Below are 19027 nucleotides of genomic sequence, written 5' to 3'. Positions count from 1 at the left end.
CCTTAGAGTATATCTTGTGCAAGACATTTTATTGTGTTTAAACTTTAAAAGGGTAAAGAAAATTTTCCTGATGAATTATTTTGGTTTCTTTATAATAAAAGACTTTGAAAATACTACATATACAGCTGCATTTTTTAAATGAAAGAATCTGAATGAACTATTGAAAATTTAAAATGATTAGTAGGATTTTCGTCTATAAAGCATACATTATTAGTTGTTCAAAATTGCCAGTTAATATTTTTGCTGTTGTCATACTAAATTGAAAACATAGTTTTAATAAAATGTTAAAAAATAACAATTATTATTTTGAAATTAATTCTAATTATCTACTGTTCTTAAAGAAAAGGTTACAGTATTACTAAAAAGTCCCTGAGTATTTTAGTAACCTTAATGAAAACATCTTCCATTTCTTAGCTAGGAAAAACTGGTGTTAATTGTTAAAATAATAACAACAACAAAACTGCCAAGCTGAACCACACAGTCTGTCATGCTTAAAATTCCATAGGTGGGAACAAAGCTAAAAGAAAATCAAACTGTCACGTCCTTTATGCCAAATAGCAGACTGTACTTTCCTACCTCGACTTTGTCTAGCACTAGAGGGAGACATTTGATCAGGACTTGTAAATGTCTGTTCTAATGAACTGGAACTTGCACTCTGTGGCAAGTCTGTACTTTGGTCACATACTGAAATTGAAAAATCAGAAATAAAACTTTTAACTTGTACAGCTAATTAACCTACCGGTATATGTTTTCATTCATAATCAAATAATAGTTCAGTATTGGAAGCTAATAGCCACTTTTTTTTCAGTTATGATGTTACAAAATATTGCATTAAGCCAAACAGAAAAATAAGTTGACAAAACGCTGGATTCACCAATGATAGAATTCCTTGTTTTTCATTGGATTACACATTTCCTGGGGAAATAAATCTTGAGATGCTGTATTTGCTCCTGTATGCTCACTCAATCTTGATAACAAATATGGCATTAAAATAAATGTTTGTTTATAACTGTTAAGGGATCAAGTGTTTGTATACAAAGCAAATCAAAAACTGAAATTTCTTATCAAATATGCATTGAATTTTTTCAGGAACAGCTGTTAGAGGAGTTGTGAACACTAGACATTTATACTATGCCAATAGGACTAAACATATACATGGACAATAATAGTGGATCAATTTGACATAATAACAATAAGGGACAAGGTTTAGATCAGGGGACATAACTACGTCCAGTGTTTACTCTTGTTTCATGTTAACTCGAATAATTCAAGCCCTTTCCGTGTCCGATTTTCTCCCACACGAGGGCTTGAACTCCTTATGATCATTGGCCGCGTCGTCTGCTCTCTGTGAGAGAGAGCCAATCGGCGGCGATCAGGATAATGAGTCTGCGCAACTGTCTTGTAATTGTCTTACTAAACACGTGTGTTCAATTAACACAAATCCGATAATAATTAATTAACATCAATTAACATCAGTTTACATCATTTAACATCAATTAACATCCGGAACTCCTCCTTCTTTAGCTGCCAACTTAAATCAAAATTCCCATATTGCATAGCGGTGTGAATTTTCCGGTTGACGGTCTTTATCGAGGAAGACGTTCAGGCGTTAATGTAGCCTTCGTAGATCAGCGGAATATAACGACTGAATTATTCGGGTTAGTTTCATGTGGAATGACTTAAATCATTATTATGTCAAGTCCATACACAATTGTTGTCTTTGTACTGCAATCTCAAACAGTTTTAAAAACATTTAGTGACTGTATTATCATTCTGTTTTAATAAGTGTATTTTTTAGTCATTAAAATGCCTCTTACATTGGCAAAGTAAAAATGTTATGGTTCAACATGTGTGTTGTTGAAGTCAGTCATTGAACAAGTGGCTGTGCAGCTGATTATAAAATAAAATATCAACAATATGAAAGGAATGTAATAATTCATACAATTTTATCAACAAATAAGAACAATAGGATTTGTTCAAATTTTGTAAGAGAAATAAGTTTATGTCGGTGCTCGTCTCATGGTGGTGTGTTCATTTCATGAAGAATTTAAAAAGTAGTCTCAGCAGTTGGTGTGGTTATGGCTTTATATGGTCAGTGACTGTACATCATGTTAATTTATACAGTCAATGCATTTTGACCGCTCAAAAAGAATGATTGCAGGATAAATTGGTGTTAACTTACTTGTAGAATTAGCTGGGAGAACTGGAGCAAACACACTTGCTGAGAAATCTTCAAACATTGTCATGTCTATATGGTTTTGTACTAATGTGTCGAAACCTTTGGCACGTTCCTCATAACTGATTCAATTAAGAAAAACAGTAATATAACTATTCAGTGGTAGTACAATAAATGCAAATTTGTTATAAACTTTCTCTTTCTAATCATTTCACTTCATATGAAGCAAACATATTACATAATTTTTTACTTTTAAATGATGTTAAATGACAAAACTAAATTTACATCTAAACAAATATCAGTTGGTTTCAGTTCATAAAAAAGGAAGTAATTCAATCTGTATTTATATACAGTAAGTGTTTCATAGATACTCTACAGAAAAAATATTTTTATGTATGGCCAAATAAAATCAAAGACTTTTTAAAATTTACTAAAAGGAAATAAAAATTATATTCAACCTGAAACAAGCTTCAAACTACTTTTTCACTAAAAAACATGAAAATTAAACTCAAGATTTTCAGGGTCAGTAATCCTTCAGGAACATTTGATGTTTTCTTTACTTTTGTAACTAGAAAGTAGCTTTTTAATGATTCATTTTTAAAAGTTGAGTCATTCCTTAATCAAATTGCTTTATTCACATTAAAAGAGATGAGATTTTTGTTTAGGTTTTGGGAGTACAACAATGTATTAATTAAAATCTCAAGGCTGTCTGGAAACACCAGATACAGAGTTACCTATCCGCTGTGTAACTGATAATTCTGAAAATGTACATATTAAACAAGTAACACTGCATATTATTTGCTTTACACATCAATGAATATATGTGTGTGACTTCCAATGAAGAAGTGTGCCTCCTGTGAGTTTCCTTAATAATATAAGCAGAAATAGCAAAAGTTTGGTTGAAATCATACAGCCATTGTCAAGGAGTTGTCAATTAACAAGGTGGCATGGATGATGTGGCAAGAAGATAGACGTGATCCTTATGTGTCACTGCAGCTGAATATTGTCAGGAGACACAATAATGGGAATATAAACAAAGGATACAATGAGTGATACAAGGACATTTGAGCCCTTTTAATACGACTTGCATTTATTGCAGCAGCCCTGACTAGACCGGGTAGGATTTTACGATCCACTATTGCACCATTAAAGAGAGGTCCAAAATATGGAATCTACAAAATATAAAAATAATATCAAATTATTCAGGAGGCAACTAAACATTGCCTTTGACTTAGTTTCTTTTCCATTTATATAAAATGGTAGTAACAGAAACATTTTCAACCAAATTTTTAGTAATAGTAATAGTAATGGCAATTTACGTCATTAAACATTAAATTGTAAATAAGATCATATCGTAGAATTTTCAAAAGATTTGGTAGCAATCTTTTACAGAATTTTTCAGAAATATTTTGTTAATCTTTTGGATAGTTTCCAAAGTTTGGAAATGGTGGTTTTCAGGAATACAAAGTAAAGGTACTCCAGAATAGCTTAAAAGGATGAGGAATACAAAAGCTGATCCCAATAGGATTAGATTTTTTAATTGTAAGGTGTATGACATACCTCTGCTTTCCTGATAATCTGTATTCTGTACAAACCATTAGGTAAAGGATAAATGACTATTATAACATCACCAAACTCTGTAGGTATAATACCTCTTCTATAATCACGGAAATGTTCTGACCATACAATGTGTACTTCATCATTTCCTAAATGTTTGATCTACAATAATAATATATAAACTGTTGATACAGATATCCTCTCAAACACCCAAGTCTTACTTCCAAGGTTATCATTTCTGGCAAGATTTAAACCGTTAACATAGCAATATGTCTTACCTACTTTGTAACGAAATCTAAAACAACAACATAGTAGTCTTAGTCTTAGATGCATGATTTTTTTTATTAATTGTTATTGGCTTTGCACTAGCTGTCAGTAACTGCGAGTACTCTCAGATCTGTGCTAAGTGTCTTTTTGTTGTTGGGATGTACAAGTACCCGTCCACGTCCACTTTGTGTTTTTGTTGGATGTATTTCTATTTGTATCCATCTGTTGAGTTAAGCCTTTTTCAACTGATTTTTATAGTTTGTTCTTATGTTGTACTGTTACACCACTGTCCCAGGTTAGGGGGAGGGTTGTCGCCTTCAAACTAGTTTAACCCCGCCACATTCTGTATGTACCTGTACAAAGTAAGGAACCTGTAATTCAGTGGTTGTCGTTTGTTGTTGTGTTTCATATATGTTTTTCGTTCATTATTTTGTACATAAATTAGGCCGTTAGTTTTCTCGTTTGTATTGTTTTATATTTGTCATTTCGGGGCCTTTTATAGCTAACTATGCGGTATGGGCTTTGCTCATTGTTGAAGGCTGTACAGTGACCTATAGTTGTTAATTTCTGTGTCATTTGGTCTATTGTGGAGAGTTGTCTCATTGGCAATCATACCACATTTTCTTTTTATGCATACCTTTGTATGGATTGCTTCATCTGAACCTGAGGGCATTCTGGTAGAGACATGATATATACACTCGTACAAAGAAGTAGCAAAATAAGGGGCAGTATCTCCTGTAGATTTGTTCTGGTGTAAACCTCCAAGGAATCCCTGGTGAGTTTCTAAATCAATCTGAAAACAAAATATACGTGTTTACTGTTGGAATATTATCAACTTCAGGTTTTAATGAAAGATTATGTGAAATTTTACATTTTCAAATGTTTATATATTTGTCATTTATTTCTCCAATAAATAATAAAATGCTTCGCTGAGCACAGTCTGATACGACTGCAGAGGTCGAACCCTGAACAGTTGGGGCAAATTTGGACACAATATTCAAGCTTGATACTGTCTGAATTTGGATTGTGATCAAATTTTTTACATAATATAGGTTTCTGACACAAAATAAATGTGGTCAAAGAATTTTCAAATCTATTGGGCAATACTGTGCAATGGAAGATTTCTTCTTGAAAATTTTCAAAAATTCTAAATATGAAAAATTTTGAACAAAAAATATGAATCCCCTAAAAAAATTGGAAACCCCCCCCCCCCCCCCCCCCCTCAACTTTTTGAAACCCTCCTTGGAGCAATAACCCCATTACTCAATCCCAGCCTTTCCTTTGTAGTATGGAACCTTGTAGTACAATTTTAGAGAGATCCATACACTTAAACACAAGTTATTGTCTGGAAACTAGAAAAATGCTTCTTTTTGGCCCTTTTTGGCCCCTAATTCCTACATGTTTTGGGCAATTAACCCAAACTCAATCCCAGACTTCCCTTTGTGATATGGAACCTTGTGTTATAATGTCAGAGAGATCCATTCACTTACACACAAGTTATTGTCTGGAAACTAGAAAAATGCTTGTTTTTGGCACCTTTTTGGCCCTTAATTCCTAAACTGTTGGCCCCATAACCCCTAAGATGAGTCCCAACCTTCTACTTGTGGTATTAAACATTGTGGTACAATTTAAGAGCAATCGAAATACTTATACACAAGTTATTATCCTGAAACTAGAAAAATGCTTGTTTTGGGCCCCTTTTGGGCCCTAATTCCTAAACGGTTGGGACCATCATCCCCAAAATCAATCCCAACCTTCCTTCTGTGGTATTGAACCTTCTTAAAAAATTTCATAGAGATCCATTCACTTAAACTAAAGTTATTGTCCCGGAAACAAATGTGTCTTCATACGACGACGCAGACGACGACATCATACCATTATATGATCCCAAAAAATTGTTTGCGGTCATATAACAAGCATTCAAGTAAATAGATGAAAAAGATTTATAAATATATTATTGTTGTATGAGTGGTAGAGATAGTTTTACCATTGTGTGCATTTAGAGAAAACAAACCCTAAATCATTCTAACACTTCAAATTCAACAATAAGTCTTTGAGGCTATCTCAAGAAGTCTTATCAGTCCACAATTTTGAATTAGCTTTTTTTTAAAACAAATTTTCTACAGTAAAATATACATTATCTCTGAACTCAGAATCTATCAATGAAGAAACCTTGACCTTGTTGTGACATTGTTAGGATGGAATCAAGGGTCTGAAGCAGTTATGACCTTGACTTGTAACTAGAGGTCCTGAAATCTTTCAGAAGTGGTGAACAAATCACACAATTTGTAAGCAAGAAACTAGGGTCTGCAATGTTAAACTTAGCCTGTGACGTTGACCTTCAAGCTAGAGATAATTATCTTAAAACTGTTTCTCCAGATATATGAGACCTATAGTCGTTTCTATCCATGTCATTTGGACTATTGTTGATAATTGCCTCATTGGCATTCATCAAGATCTCATTTTTTATGTACTATAAAGACAGCATTTTATCGAAAAAGGCAATAGCTTAACAAGAAATAATCATACAATAGCCAATTAAATTTTCTTACAGACTATGCATGTTTATTACAGGCCAGAAACATATTACATTAAGATATTTTTATAATAACTTAGGACATATTCGACCGACTTAATAAGTCAAATGTTAATTTTCACACTACATACCTCCCAGCCTAATCCTGATATAAAGTCTTCATACGCTTTACTTCCTCCAATATTATTTAGGATTGAGTTTTTATCTTCCTGTCCTTCTGCTACATATATCACAGCAAACTTGTGTGTTTCTCGACTGAAATATATTTTTAATATTGAATGAATATCTATAATGGTAAATTTGGTTAGAAAACATACCCTCTCCTAAATTTTCAGTTTAATAGAGCAAATTTTGAAACTGTTGGTATGCTTCATTAATTCAACAATTTTCTCATTTTTTTCTCTCACTAATACTCATGCATCTTTCATTGGGTTATGGCCATAACTTCAAACAATGATAAAAGCTCATTTTTCCAAAAGTTATTTCTAATCTGTAGCTTAGTATATCTTAAAATACTGTAATGTTCTGTTAATTCTACAGTTATGTTTTAAACTCACCACTTTTGATTATCTAAATACTTTAGCTGTCTAAGCATACTGTCAGATTTCTTCAAAAGATCAAAACTGCATCTAAAATATAAATATAATTATAATTTTACTACTCATGCCATCATAATGTAAAAATATCAAACCTCCTTTCTTAGCATATTATTTTGATGCTATGTAAATTGACATTGGCTATTACTTAGCTGCAAACTAAACAGTGAAGAAATATATACATCTATTGTTTTTAATCAGCTATCAGTTATTGAATCCATATACCTACTGAAAACAAGACCAATTGTGTCTGAAGCTCAATATAACCTACAGTGAAATAAATATTACCTTTTCTCCCATGCTAACAGCCCCATCTGATTAAGAAGCATTCTGCAAATTTGAAATGGTGATACAGGATCCTGAACCTCTAATGGCATCTGTGGCTGAGCAATCAAACTGAAATATACCAAACAACACTTATAAAAATGCCCTTTTTCACTCCATTCAAAACTATCTATATACATATAACATGCATGGTAATATGATATAATGTTAATCATCAGATAAAAGTTGCTATACACATGTAACATTCTTAGAGACATGAAGTAAATTATTCAAATGAAGTTTAAGATATATTGTTTTAGAATGTAAATCCATGCATTAATATTTGGTTTTTGAAAACAGAATCTATGTATGCATGAAGACATTTCCATTTCAGAAGAAACCTTAATATATATAGTATTGAGACAACTTGATTTTCAGTTAAAATATGCAATTTTCATTTAAAGTCTGAGAAAAGCATTTTATCAAAGAGCCATCTATTAGACTGTCTGTTATCTAATTTTTCATTATATGCTTGCATTTCGATTATTTGGCATATTATGAAAATATCTATTCTACACATAGCATGTCAAGTATAAATTAAGGTTTACTAAATTTTGACGAAAATGATCTTGTTCAGTTGATTCTGAGTTTAAAACATCTGATAGAAATTAAAACTGAACATAAGTAGTTCTAAAATTAATTAAATTAATAAAGATTTAAAAAAATTTCAGAATGAATTCTTTTGATTTTAGAGAACTTTTCAAAACTTAATGGTTATCAAACAAAATTAAAATGAATAGAGTAAAACTGCAAAGATAAAGATTTGTTATTGAAAAAGACTTTTAACTTTTTTACACTTAAGGTCAGTTTTTAAGTGATACCTAAACTAAAATTTAATCTGCATTGTCATGAAGGTGGGGAGGGGAGGACAGCCCAATAACAAACATATACTGTAAATTCAGAAATTATTGCGAGTTTTTTATCAATGCGACTGGATGAGTATCGCATTAAGAACTCACATTCTGATATTTGATGCATATATCTGTATGCAGCTTTTCCTGAAATCGTAATAATCAATCCCTCATTTACGTCCATTCTTCAAAAATAGCAATAATAAATGCACCAAATAATTTCTGAATTTACAGTAGTCTATTTAATTTACCATTACTACATCCCCTTTTGCAACTTTGTTGAAATGGTATAAAAATTATAACACTATATATGTAAAGAGTAAATTGAATGTGTCAGTCTTTTCCCATATCCTGATCCGATATAATCAATGTGATATTGCAATGTTTTTAACTATCACCACATTACCATTATTTATTTTTCAAATATCCATATCTGTAATCAGCTATTATTTCTAGATTATATCAAAACATTATGTAAAATGTCAAAGATGGAAAGCAAGAAGAAGATGATTTTTTAACAAATCTTTGTTATGTTTGTATGTTTAAATTTTCAAATTGAGAGCTTATAAGAGATTAGTCATTCATTAAGCAGTTTCAATACTATAATATTAGTTGATGCTAAAGTAACCATAACATTTTTTATCTTTTTAAATATATAACAGAGAAAGATCTGTTTTTCTCTTTTAGATATATTCACTACTATTACTGACATGGGATGATGATTGTATAAACACCTGTCTATTGTTAAACACACTACATGTTGCTCTCTAGATTTCTTTTGATTAACTTTGTTGTTAGTTTGCTGCCTTATTGACATAAACCCTACATCTTTAATTTATTTGAAAGCAGCTTACTGAGATAATTATCTCTTCTTTTCATTGTGGGGCTCAGTGGGTGAGTTGTCTAAGTGATGGTCATCTACTATGAGCACTAGTATGCCGACCCCGAGGTTGAGAGTTCAAACCGTTTTTTTGGCATAATGTATTGGACTTTGATCTTAATTGACTAAGATTGAGAGGTTTCCTGTCAAAGGCTGGTGGTTCTCTCCAGGCACTCCAACTTCCTCCACCAATAAAAACTGGCTGCCATGAATTAATCAAGCATGCTGAAAATGGCATTAAACAACGCGAATCAATCAATCACTTCATTTCTGAAACTTGTTGGTTAATGACGACAGAATTTTCTGTATGAACACACCAATATAACTCGTATAAATCCTAAAAACTTTGAAATCTGAAATTTGTCTAAATTAGATTTCAGAAAAAACAACAACTATGCTTGATATTTTTTTCTTCAAAAGGAATCAAAATAATTAATTATAAAAAGTAATCTAATTAAATAAACAATTACAATTGGTCATTTCTATCTTGTCAATTCTCCCCAAAATTTGAAAATAAATCACACTGTATGTAAAGATTAGGTCATGCCAAAAAAAAAAAAAAAAAAATGTGTAAAAGGAAAATATTAGGAAAAATATCTCAACAAGATTTTGTTTAATGTATTTTCCCCTTAAAAAACTGTTTTTAAAATCAGAATCAAAAACTATGATGTAATAAATTCCTACAAAGAATGGATAAAAAAATGTGAAACAAAAATTGGGTTTGATCATTTTCACTACCGAAAATAAAATATCTAAATAATAAGAGACAATGACAAACTAACTTCAGTCAGTGTTACATCTTACAAAGTGTATCCAAATTATTTTTGAAGATAATTCTGCTCAAGCCGGTGCTAGGGGACGTCTTAAACTTACAGTGAGGCAAGAGTTTTTTTGCTCATGTTGAAGGCCTCACTGTGACTTTGAGATGAAGAACAGCAATAAAAGCACTGTTCCTTTGCTTTTTGTGTATATTTGATGTGCATGTACTGATTTTGTGTAATGGATGGATACCCCATATCCTTTCGACCTTTGTTTTTCTATTTTATAACGGTAGTCAAAAACCATTTTGTTTAAATTAAATGTAGAGAAACTACTTCCAACTAAATAATCATATATTAGAACCAAAAACACATACACAATACAATATCAAATTAGAGGCATATATAAAAAGTGTTTTCTGTTTAACCTACTGCTTCATAAAATCTCAAATAATTATGTGCATGCTGTGTTTTCACGTAGAAAAGAAGAGAGTTAGAGAAATGAAGATAAATAATATATACTGAAACTATAAAGTATAAAACACACAGCAAACTTGTTTTATGTAAGCTATAAACCAGAGTAAATATAGCCATCTACAACTTACTTCACATTCTCCACATGTCTGATGCCAAAAAAAAATATTACACTCAGTATTTTGTGAACAAATAACAAACCAAATTTTAAAAATAAAGGAAAAGAAAATGCACTGTATGCAATTCTTAAAAGCCTAAATATAGCACTTGTCACAGCTATTCAATATTGGGTAGATGAAAAAATAAATGAATAAACAATTCCCATAAATGGCAATTCATTTATTTCAATACTGTATTCATTTATGAGAAAGTAAAAGATTCACATTATCATTAGATACAATATATGTTAGCATAAACTTTTGACTCCACAATGGTTTCTCTGCTGTTGTAAATCAGTTCCTGATAAAGTCTTTTCTATTTCCCATAATTGCTAAAATCTACACCTTTACATAAAGCTTCCACGGTCACTCATATGAAAAACATATGTCAAGATTATCTTATATTTATATGTATCTTCATTCCTATCAAAGGCATAGTATCATTCTCCTAAATGTTGCAAAAAACCGTACTTAAATTATTATCCAAAAACAAGTGTGACAGATGGATGAACAGACGTAATGACATGTGCATCATTGTTCGAGGCAGGTGTATAAAATTAGTAACATAATAGGTTTTCTGTCATGTTAAATATCAGTATCATATGACAAGACAGATATATATAAATAAAGGGTAATAAATACCAACAATTGTTAGTTCTTTTGGATATTGCTGAGGAAATTTAATAAAAGTTTCCCAAAATTCTATCATTAAATTTGTATCTACTGATTGCATGATCAATAATGGTATAAATTCCTTGAGAGTGAAAAATGTTTTCACATGGTTAAATTGAATAGGAAATAAAAACTGTAAGTTAAAGAATACGTAAACCTACTTTATAAGTTGTACCTTAACCCTTGCATAAATTTTACTATCAATACATTGCCGCAATTTAGTACCCATTCACACACAAAAAAAAACTGCAGTTCATTAGAACTGAATTGACCACATTATTCTTAGCTGCAGTTCATGCTTTCCAAATAAAATCATTACAAAATGTTATCAGAAATGAGTTTTGCATCTTGCAGCTATGCTAGAGAAGACAATAGTTGACAACATATTATGTCTTCTGCTGCAATATTTCTTTACCCAATCGTGAAAGAATTTTGTGTAAATGAGATTAAGTCACCAGTTTATGGAAACACAATTCCTAACCATTGTTGATATGACTTAGTCCAACTTTGATTAAAGCAGATACCAGTATTTACATAAAATCCTGAAATCCTGAAATTTAATTCTATTTTCTCATCAGTCACTGCATTTGAATAAAAAATTCTTTTCACAACGGATTTTACAGTATTAGTATTTGCTATCCTTATTTTCTAAAATAGTTCATAGACATGCCAGGATTCCCAAGTATTTATGTACCCAATTACCTTTGACTATTTTTATGTTTTTGGTAATATTCCAGCTCTCCAAGTTTCTGATCTATCACCATATCTGTAACAACATTTTCAGCATCTTCACTTAAACCTTCAGGTATAGGTGCTTCAACATTCAATGGTAAACCAGGTTCCAAGATACACTCAGGGCTTGTATAGCCAATATAACCTAGGAGCTGTAATAAGAAAGTATCATAGATAAAAGACATATCATCTCAGATATGATCAATGTAATCTAGAAGTTGTAGAAGAATGTGTGTTATACTTTCAAGTGTACATGAATGTCAATATAACATACTGTAAATTCAGAAATTATTGCGATGTTTTTATTATTGCGAAAAATGTGACAGGGTTATAATCGCAATAATTTAAACTCGCATTTTGAAATTTTTTATATGAATTAAACAGAATTAATCTCAATATAGCAAAAAATTAAAATCGCATTTTAGTCTAAAATGACAAAATCGCAATAATAAATGCACGCAATAATTTCTGAATTTACAGTAGTTGTTTTCTAAGTTAAATGTATGTTTACTAACTAAACACATTGCAAGAAAACTGGCAATTATTTGTGAAAACAGTTCATTTTCATGCTTTAAATTCAAAAGCATTCTCACATTTGACTGTAAACAAGGAATTTTATTGTCAGCATTTTTAAAGGTTTATGTGGCCTTAACATTGCATTCTGTAGACAATATACCTGGTCGGCACCAATCTGTTTTAAAAGAAAATTACAAAGTTTTTCAGAGATACCCACATAGTTTTTGAGGTATAGAATAATGCCCTGCAGAGAATCAGTTTGGAAATAGTAAGAAATAAATAAGATTTAGCCCGAAGTTAATTACAAGACAGTATTTTGATAAAAAAACACCATGTCTGAAATTTAAAAGTAAGCATTCCATAATCAGAAAACATGCTATAACAAATGCCAAGCGACTGCTTCACTGATTTTTTTATATGAATCAATTATTCTAAAAGGTACTTATTTACATCATTTAAATTGTCATATTCCACTTCATTATCTGTCTGGTGATAAGGAATCTGTGAAGAAGATCTATGACCAGTAATAGGGAGTATTGATGGTGGTAATTCTTCTTCCTGTATCAAAAGTGGCTCCCTCTCAATTTCAGTACAAATATCCAGCAAAGCTTTGGCATCTACAAAATATACCAAAACATTCAAATATAAGTTATTTTACTAATTATTTCCTACCAGTAAATCAATATCTATATTTTCTTTATATTCACCCATTAATTCATTAAGCTTAAGTACAAAATATCTGACCTCGAAGTAATTGGAAAATGATATAATGTGTATTCACGTGTTTTCAAAAAGAATATATTTTATTCTTTCAGTTCCATGCACAAATTGACAATTTAACACATAAATATACCTGAGCTGGAAGTAATCGACATTTACTTAGAATTCAGTCAAATTTACTTACTGTTTAAAGATGATCCCTTATTACACCATGGTGGGGCATAAAGTACAGAACTATCCCATGAGTATTTTCCAGTAAGGTCTCTCAATATCACACGACAAACAGTTCTAGCAGTGGTCAATCCTGCTGTTACTCCACCTCCTGGAGCATTTGTCTAAAATAGAAAAAAAAATTATCAAAAAAAAAGAATTCACACTTTGTTGTGCTCAGCATACTCCAAGTCATAATTCAAAGTATTATACAGTCAACTGTATGAATGGGAACCTTCATTATCAATACTGTAGATTTGTTATTATTAGTTGGATACCAATTTTCGTGGATTTCGGTGGTACAGGGAAACCACGAATTTTAATATTCAACGAATTGCAAATTTGCTGTCTTTTGAAAAACCACGAAATCAGTTATCCACGAAAAAGCAAGTTTTCCTCAATCCAGGAAAATTTGTACCCACAAAAATAAATGAATCCACAGTAGTATTTACACATTATGAGAAATAAGTACAACATATGATTTTACTCACCAATGCAGAAAGCTCTATGAATGATATCAAAGTTCTTTTGTTCAAAATGAAAAACTGAAATTATAAAAGTAAAACTTAATAACTATTCTGGATCATATAAATATTACTGTAATGTGTTGGGTTTACAAAAACAATACAGATGTTATTTGTTAGGCATGCATCACATGGGGTTCGTCATTGTTAATCTTTTTTAACATACTATTTATATTTTCTTTAAGTTCAAATTGTTCCCCATTGCTAATTTTCCTATTTTGGATGGTGATGTTCCTTTGGCACCATCTTACGGTGTTTATTTATCACAACTCATTTGCTATGCCCGTGTCTGTTGTGATGTTTTGGATTTCAATGAACGTAATCTATGTATTACTGATAAATTATTAAGACAGGGATTTCGTTACCACAAATTACTGAAAACCTTTACTAAATTCTTCCATAGATATAAAGATTTGGTTTGGAAGTTTGGTTGTACCTGTAGAAAACTTATTTTTAACGGGATAGCACATCCTAAATTTTACGGAGATGTTGTTTACCGAGCCTGGAAATTTAGATACGATCCAGGTAAACTTATCGATCCTTTAAATAAACTCATTCTAAAAGGTTACCAATTCAACACTATAATTAGATCTTTGAATATTGTTTTTATTGGTATTAATATTGATTTTGTTATCAGTAATTTAAAATCAAACTAAATATTATTTTTATATACATATGCACATTCTTGGCTCTACAATCTGAAGATACCTGTATCTTGGCATTGCACAAGGTCAAGTTTTTCTCTGACTGTTAATGACGTCTTTACACTAAATCCATTGGATGTTGGATGTGTACTGATTGATATTTTAGTCTTAGATGTATGATTTTTTTAAATAATTGTTATTGGCTTTGAACTAGCTGTCAGTAACTGCGAGTACTCTCAGATCTGTACTTAGTGTCTTTTTTTTGTGGGGATGTTTAAGTACCCTGCCACGTCCACTCTGTGTTTTTGTTAGATGTATTTCTGCTTTGGATCGATCTGATGAGTTAAGCCCTTTTTAACTGATTTTTATAGTTTGTTTTTATGTTGTACTGTTACACCACTGTCCCAGGTTAGGGGGAGGGTTGGCGCGCCTTCAAACTAGTTTAACCCAGCCACATTCTGTATGTGCATGTCCCAAGTCAGGAGCCTGTAATTCAGTAGTTGTCGTTTGTTGCTGTATATCATATTTGTTTTTCGTTCATTATTTTGTACATAAATCAGGCCGTTAGTTTTCTCGTTTGAATTGTATCAAATTTGTCATTTCGGGGCCTTTTATAGCTGACTATGCGGTATGGATTTTACTCATTGTTGAAGGCCATACGATGACCTATAGTTGTTAATTTCTGTATCTTTTGGTCTCTTGTGGAGAGTTGGCAATCATACCACATCTTCTTATCTTTATATGTATCAAAAGACGGCTTACACAATTACAAATATATATCATTCAAGAGTTCTTATTTCAAAATCTCAAATGTATTACATTTTTTATTTAATAACTTGCAACTTTATTGTCACAACATCAAAAATATCAAGTTAGTTGGTAATAACTGATATTAGAAAGTTAGAAAATAAAGATATAAATAAATCATATATTAATTGAATTACAATTGGAAAATTTTATAGTGTCAAGACAACAGCTCAAAAAGAGAAAAGCTATCCTGTAAAATTCAAACAATAAAACTGATGTGAAACCTATGATACTAACCTGCAAGTTTGGTGAGAAGAACAGATCTGACTTGAGGTCATCACAGGTCATGTCTTCCCAGTCATGGTATTCCTGTATAGAACTGTTTATTCTGGATGCTCCTGATCCCATTGGGAAATGGCACAAATGGTTGACTAGATGATTTATAAGCTGTACAAAAGATAAATCAGTTCTGAATATTTGCTGATACATTCGTTTTATGTATTTTTTACATTCAGTATAAATTTGCTAATTACACTGCCATCTTCTGTTTCCCATTCTGGGTAAAAAATCTGGCTATATCTATAAACTAAGAAGGTACTGAAAGCTGATATATTATGCTACATGCATGAACTTTTTCTGAATCCAGATCTTTTACATGTGTGAAACTAATTAAAACATGATAAAAGAATAAGAAGAATGTTTCCATGGTTAACAGATTCCCTTGCTTGTAAATATACAGCAAATTCTGCAACTTTTCAATTAACAAAGGGACATCACTCAAGAATTGTGAAAGTGACACTACCGAAATTCAACCTTGACCTTTGTTTGCTGGTAATAGACATTGTGTATAAGTTTTATAACATTTGGTTAAGGTAAACTAGTTAGAGTGCAGAAACGGCAAATTTATCAATTTTTCCATTAATAAAGGGACATAACTTGAGAACTGTGAAAGTGACACCATCCAAATTCAAACTTATCTGAGTTTGGTGGTAATAAGCATTGTGTATAAGTTTCATAACATTTGGTTGCGATAAACTAAAGTTAGAGAACAGAAACTAGTTTTGGGACGTTTGGGCAGACAGTCGATGGGCATACAGGGGTAAAACTTAATGCCCTTAATTAATCTAAATAATGCAGAAGGTAAATAAACCATTTTTTTTATTTTGAAAGACTGTACATTGACTGTAAATAATATCAGTAATGTACACAAATTGTATATCTTTGTTTTAAGCAGCAGTTAAAATTATATAAAATATATTTCAAGCAGAATGAAATACAAAATAACTACTATGTTAGTAATTTACATAATTAACTTCTTTAGTTGCAATTATGTTTGTATGACTTACTGTTTTAGCGGCCAGTTTGACTGTATCAAGAGATTCTGGTTTAGGACTATCTGTTGACCGACTAGACATCTTATCTGGACTAGGCCTCCTGGTATAATTAGATGTCAGATCTCGTAAGTTATCAAAATCTGCATCTTGTATCATACCAATCAGTGACTGCTTTACTTGATTCAGTGTTTCCTCAGTATGACCAGAAACACCATAATTCAACATCTAAAAGTAAAATGTCAATGTTAGAATGATTATCATTCCATAAAACTATATTGATCACATGCTTATTTGTAGAGTAAAACTAAACTTATTTTCTTACTTATTTTAATAAAAAAAGAATCATCAAGTGAACTATTACCACAAAATAGGATATATAACTTACTATTGTTTGTATTCAAACTGTTAAATCAAAAAATGAAAAGAAAAATATCAAAAATATGTAAATTATTTTTAATCTTAAAGAACCAAAATTGGATATAAAGCTTATTATCTTAAACAGTTTTTGCATTTAAATGGTTAAATCAGAAATGAAAAAAATGTCAACCAATAACTGGTATAACTTGGGGAAAAAAATTGTCTTCTGGCATTTCTTATCAATATTTTCTTTCTTCTGGGTCTTTCTACTATCAAATTATAAAATATTCCAAAAACAAAAAAGACAAAGGGAATGGTGTATTAATGTAAAGGCTTAGAATATGATTGTCAGTACCTGAAAGACTTTATATATACATCCTTTATCAGAATCTGTTGTTTCTAGAAGTGAATTAATAGGCATTTTCATACACCAATCCACAACACAGAACATCATAGAAATGATTAGCTGTAATACAAAACAAATATATGAATAAGAACATCAGAGAAATGATTATCTGTAATACAAAACAAATATATGGATATGAACACCATAGAAATGATTAGCTGTAATACAAAACAAATATATGAGAAAGAACATCAGAGAAATGATTAGCTGTAATACAAACAAATATATATGAATAAGTACATCAGAGAAATGATTAGCTGTAATACAAACAAATATATATGAATAAGAACATCAGAGAAATGATTAGCTGTAATACAAACAAATATATATGAATAAGTACATCAGAGAAATGATTAGCTGTAATACAAACAAATATATATGAATAAGAACATCAGAGAAATGATTAGCTGTAATACAAACAAATATATGAATAAGAACATCATAGAAATGATTAGCTGTAATACAAACAAATATATATGAATAAGTACATCAGAGAAATGATTAGCTGTAATACAAACAAATATATATGAATAAGAACATCAGAGAAATGATTAGCTGTAATACAAAACAAATATATATGAATAAGAACATCAGAGAAATGATTAGCTGTAATACAAAACAAATATATATGAATAAGAACATCAGAGAAATGATTAGCTGTAATACAAACAAATATATGAATAAGAACATCAGAGAAATGATTAGCTGTAATACAAACAAATATATGAATAAGAACATCAGAGAAATGATTAGCTGTAATACAAACAAATATATGAATAAGAACATCAGAGAAATGATTAGCTGTAATACAAAACAAATATATGGATAAGAACACCATAGAAATGATTAGCTGTAATACAAAAAAAAAATATATGAATAAGAACATCAGAGAAATGATATGTTGTAATGCAAAGAACTATATAAACAGTCCAAATCATTAACATAACTACACAAATTACTACTGGTATTTTTCATTCGATCTTTTTGGATACACTTTAGATATTCTGTAAGGAACTCAAATTATAGGTTACTAAGATTTAATAAGAATGAACACATTGTTGTGTTAAGCATATCCCTCTTCATATTTCAAAGTATGGGAAAATAAAAAGTAGGTGTCAGAGTGATCTGAAAAGCATTCATACATTAGAACTGATCACTTGAGAAGCTGACCAAAGCTGAAGTCATTCTGTTCAGTAGTACTGAAGAACTATGCAAAGAAACGCTTTAACTACAATCAAAATAGCCAATATTTCAAAGTATCAGGAAGAAGGTGACTACCTGATACGAAAAGTTCTCACATGTTTCAATATATCACTGTCAAACTGCTGACGGGACATGAACATAGTTGGTAAAATCATTTGGTTTTGGTAGATAGTTGTCTCATTGGCAATCATACCACATCTGACAAGGTAAGTGTAATACAAAATCAAACGTAACAGTATTAAATTAGTTCTACATTCTTAATTTACAATAAAGGACCTTACCTTTTTTTCCTCATCAGAATTTGAAACTCCAGACACAGGAATTAAAGTTGATACTGTAGCCATCACAACCTGCATAAAAATAAGTGTAATGATATAAGCATTTC

The 19027-nt window shown here is 30.8% G+C and overlaps 1 protein-coding gene across 7 annotated transcripts in view; it reads right to left on the bottom strand.

Annotated features, from left to right (window-relative positions):
- LOC127732674 (ral GTPase-activating protein subunit alpha-1-like) overlaps window positions 1–19027 on the bottom strand; it is an 88198-nt gene that overhangs the window by 12682 nt on the left and 56489 nt on the right. For 6 of the 7 annotated variants that reach the window (XM_052241838.1, XM_052241841.1, XM_052241844.1 and 3 more), the window contains 17 exons: window positions 18924–18992; window positions 17389–17499; window positions 16689–16901; window positions 15640–15789; window positions 13919–13972; window positions 13402–13552; window positions 12948–13114; window positions 11952–12133; window positions 10551–10568; window positions 7421–7528; window positions 7094–7165; window positions 6668–6791; window positions 4638–4793; window positions 3737–3895; window positions 3221–3348; window positions 2183–2298; window positions 577–684 (listed from right to left, as the gene is read on the bottom strand). In XM_052241838.1, the coding sequence (XP_052097798.1) occupies window positions 577–684; window positions 2183–2298; window positions 3221–3348; window positions 3737–3895; window positions 4638–4793; window positions 6668–6791; window positions 7094–7165; window positions 7421–7528; window positions 10551–10568; window positions 11952–12133; window positions 12948–13114; window positions 13402–13552; window positions 13919–13972; window positions 15640–15789; window positions 16689–16901; window positions 17389–17499; window positions 18924–18992 (2086 nt within the window). The remainder of the gene's footprint in view (window positions 1–576; window positions 685–2182; window positions 2299–3220; window positions 3349–3736; window positions 3896–4637; window positions 4794–6667; window positions 6792–7093; window positions 7166–7420; window positions 7529–10550; window positions 10569–11951; window positions 12134–12947; window positions 13115–13401; window positions 13553–13918; window positions 13973–15639; window positions 15790–16688; window positions 16902–17388; window positions 17500–18923; window positions 18993–19027) is intronic. The other variant, XM_052241839.1, reaches the window with a different exon arrangement.

This window comes from Mytilus californianus, unplaced genomic scaffold (assembly GCF_021869535.1).
Source record: "Mytilus californianus isolate M0D057914Y unplaced genomic scaffold, xbMytCali1.0.p SCAF_26, whole genome shotgun sequence".
Classification (NCBI taxonomy): domain Eukaryota; kingdom Metazoa; phylum Mollusca; class Bivalvia; order Mytilida; family Mytilidae; genus Mytilus; species Mytilus californianus.
The sequence above is the reverse complement of the archived record's forward strand: the minus strand, read 5'-3'. Positions and strand labels throughout refer to the sequence as shown.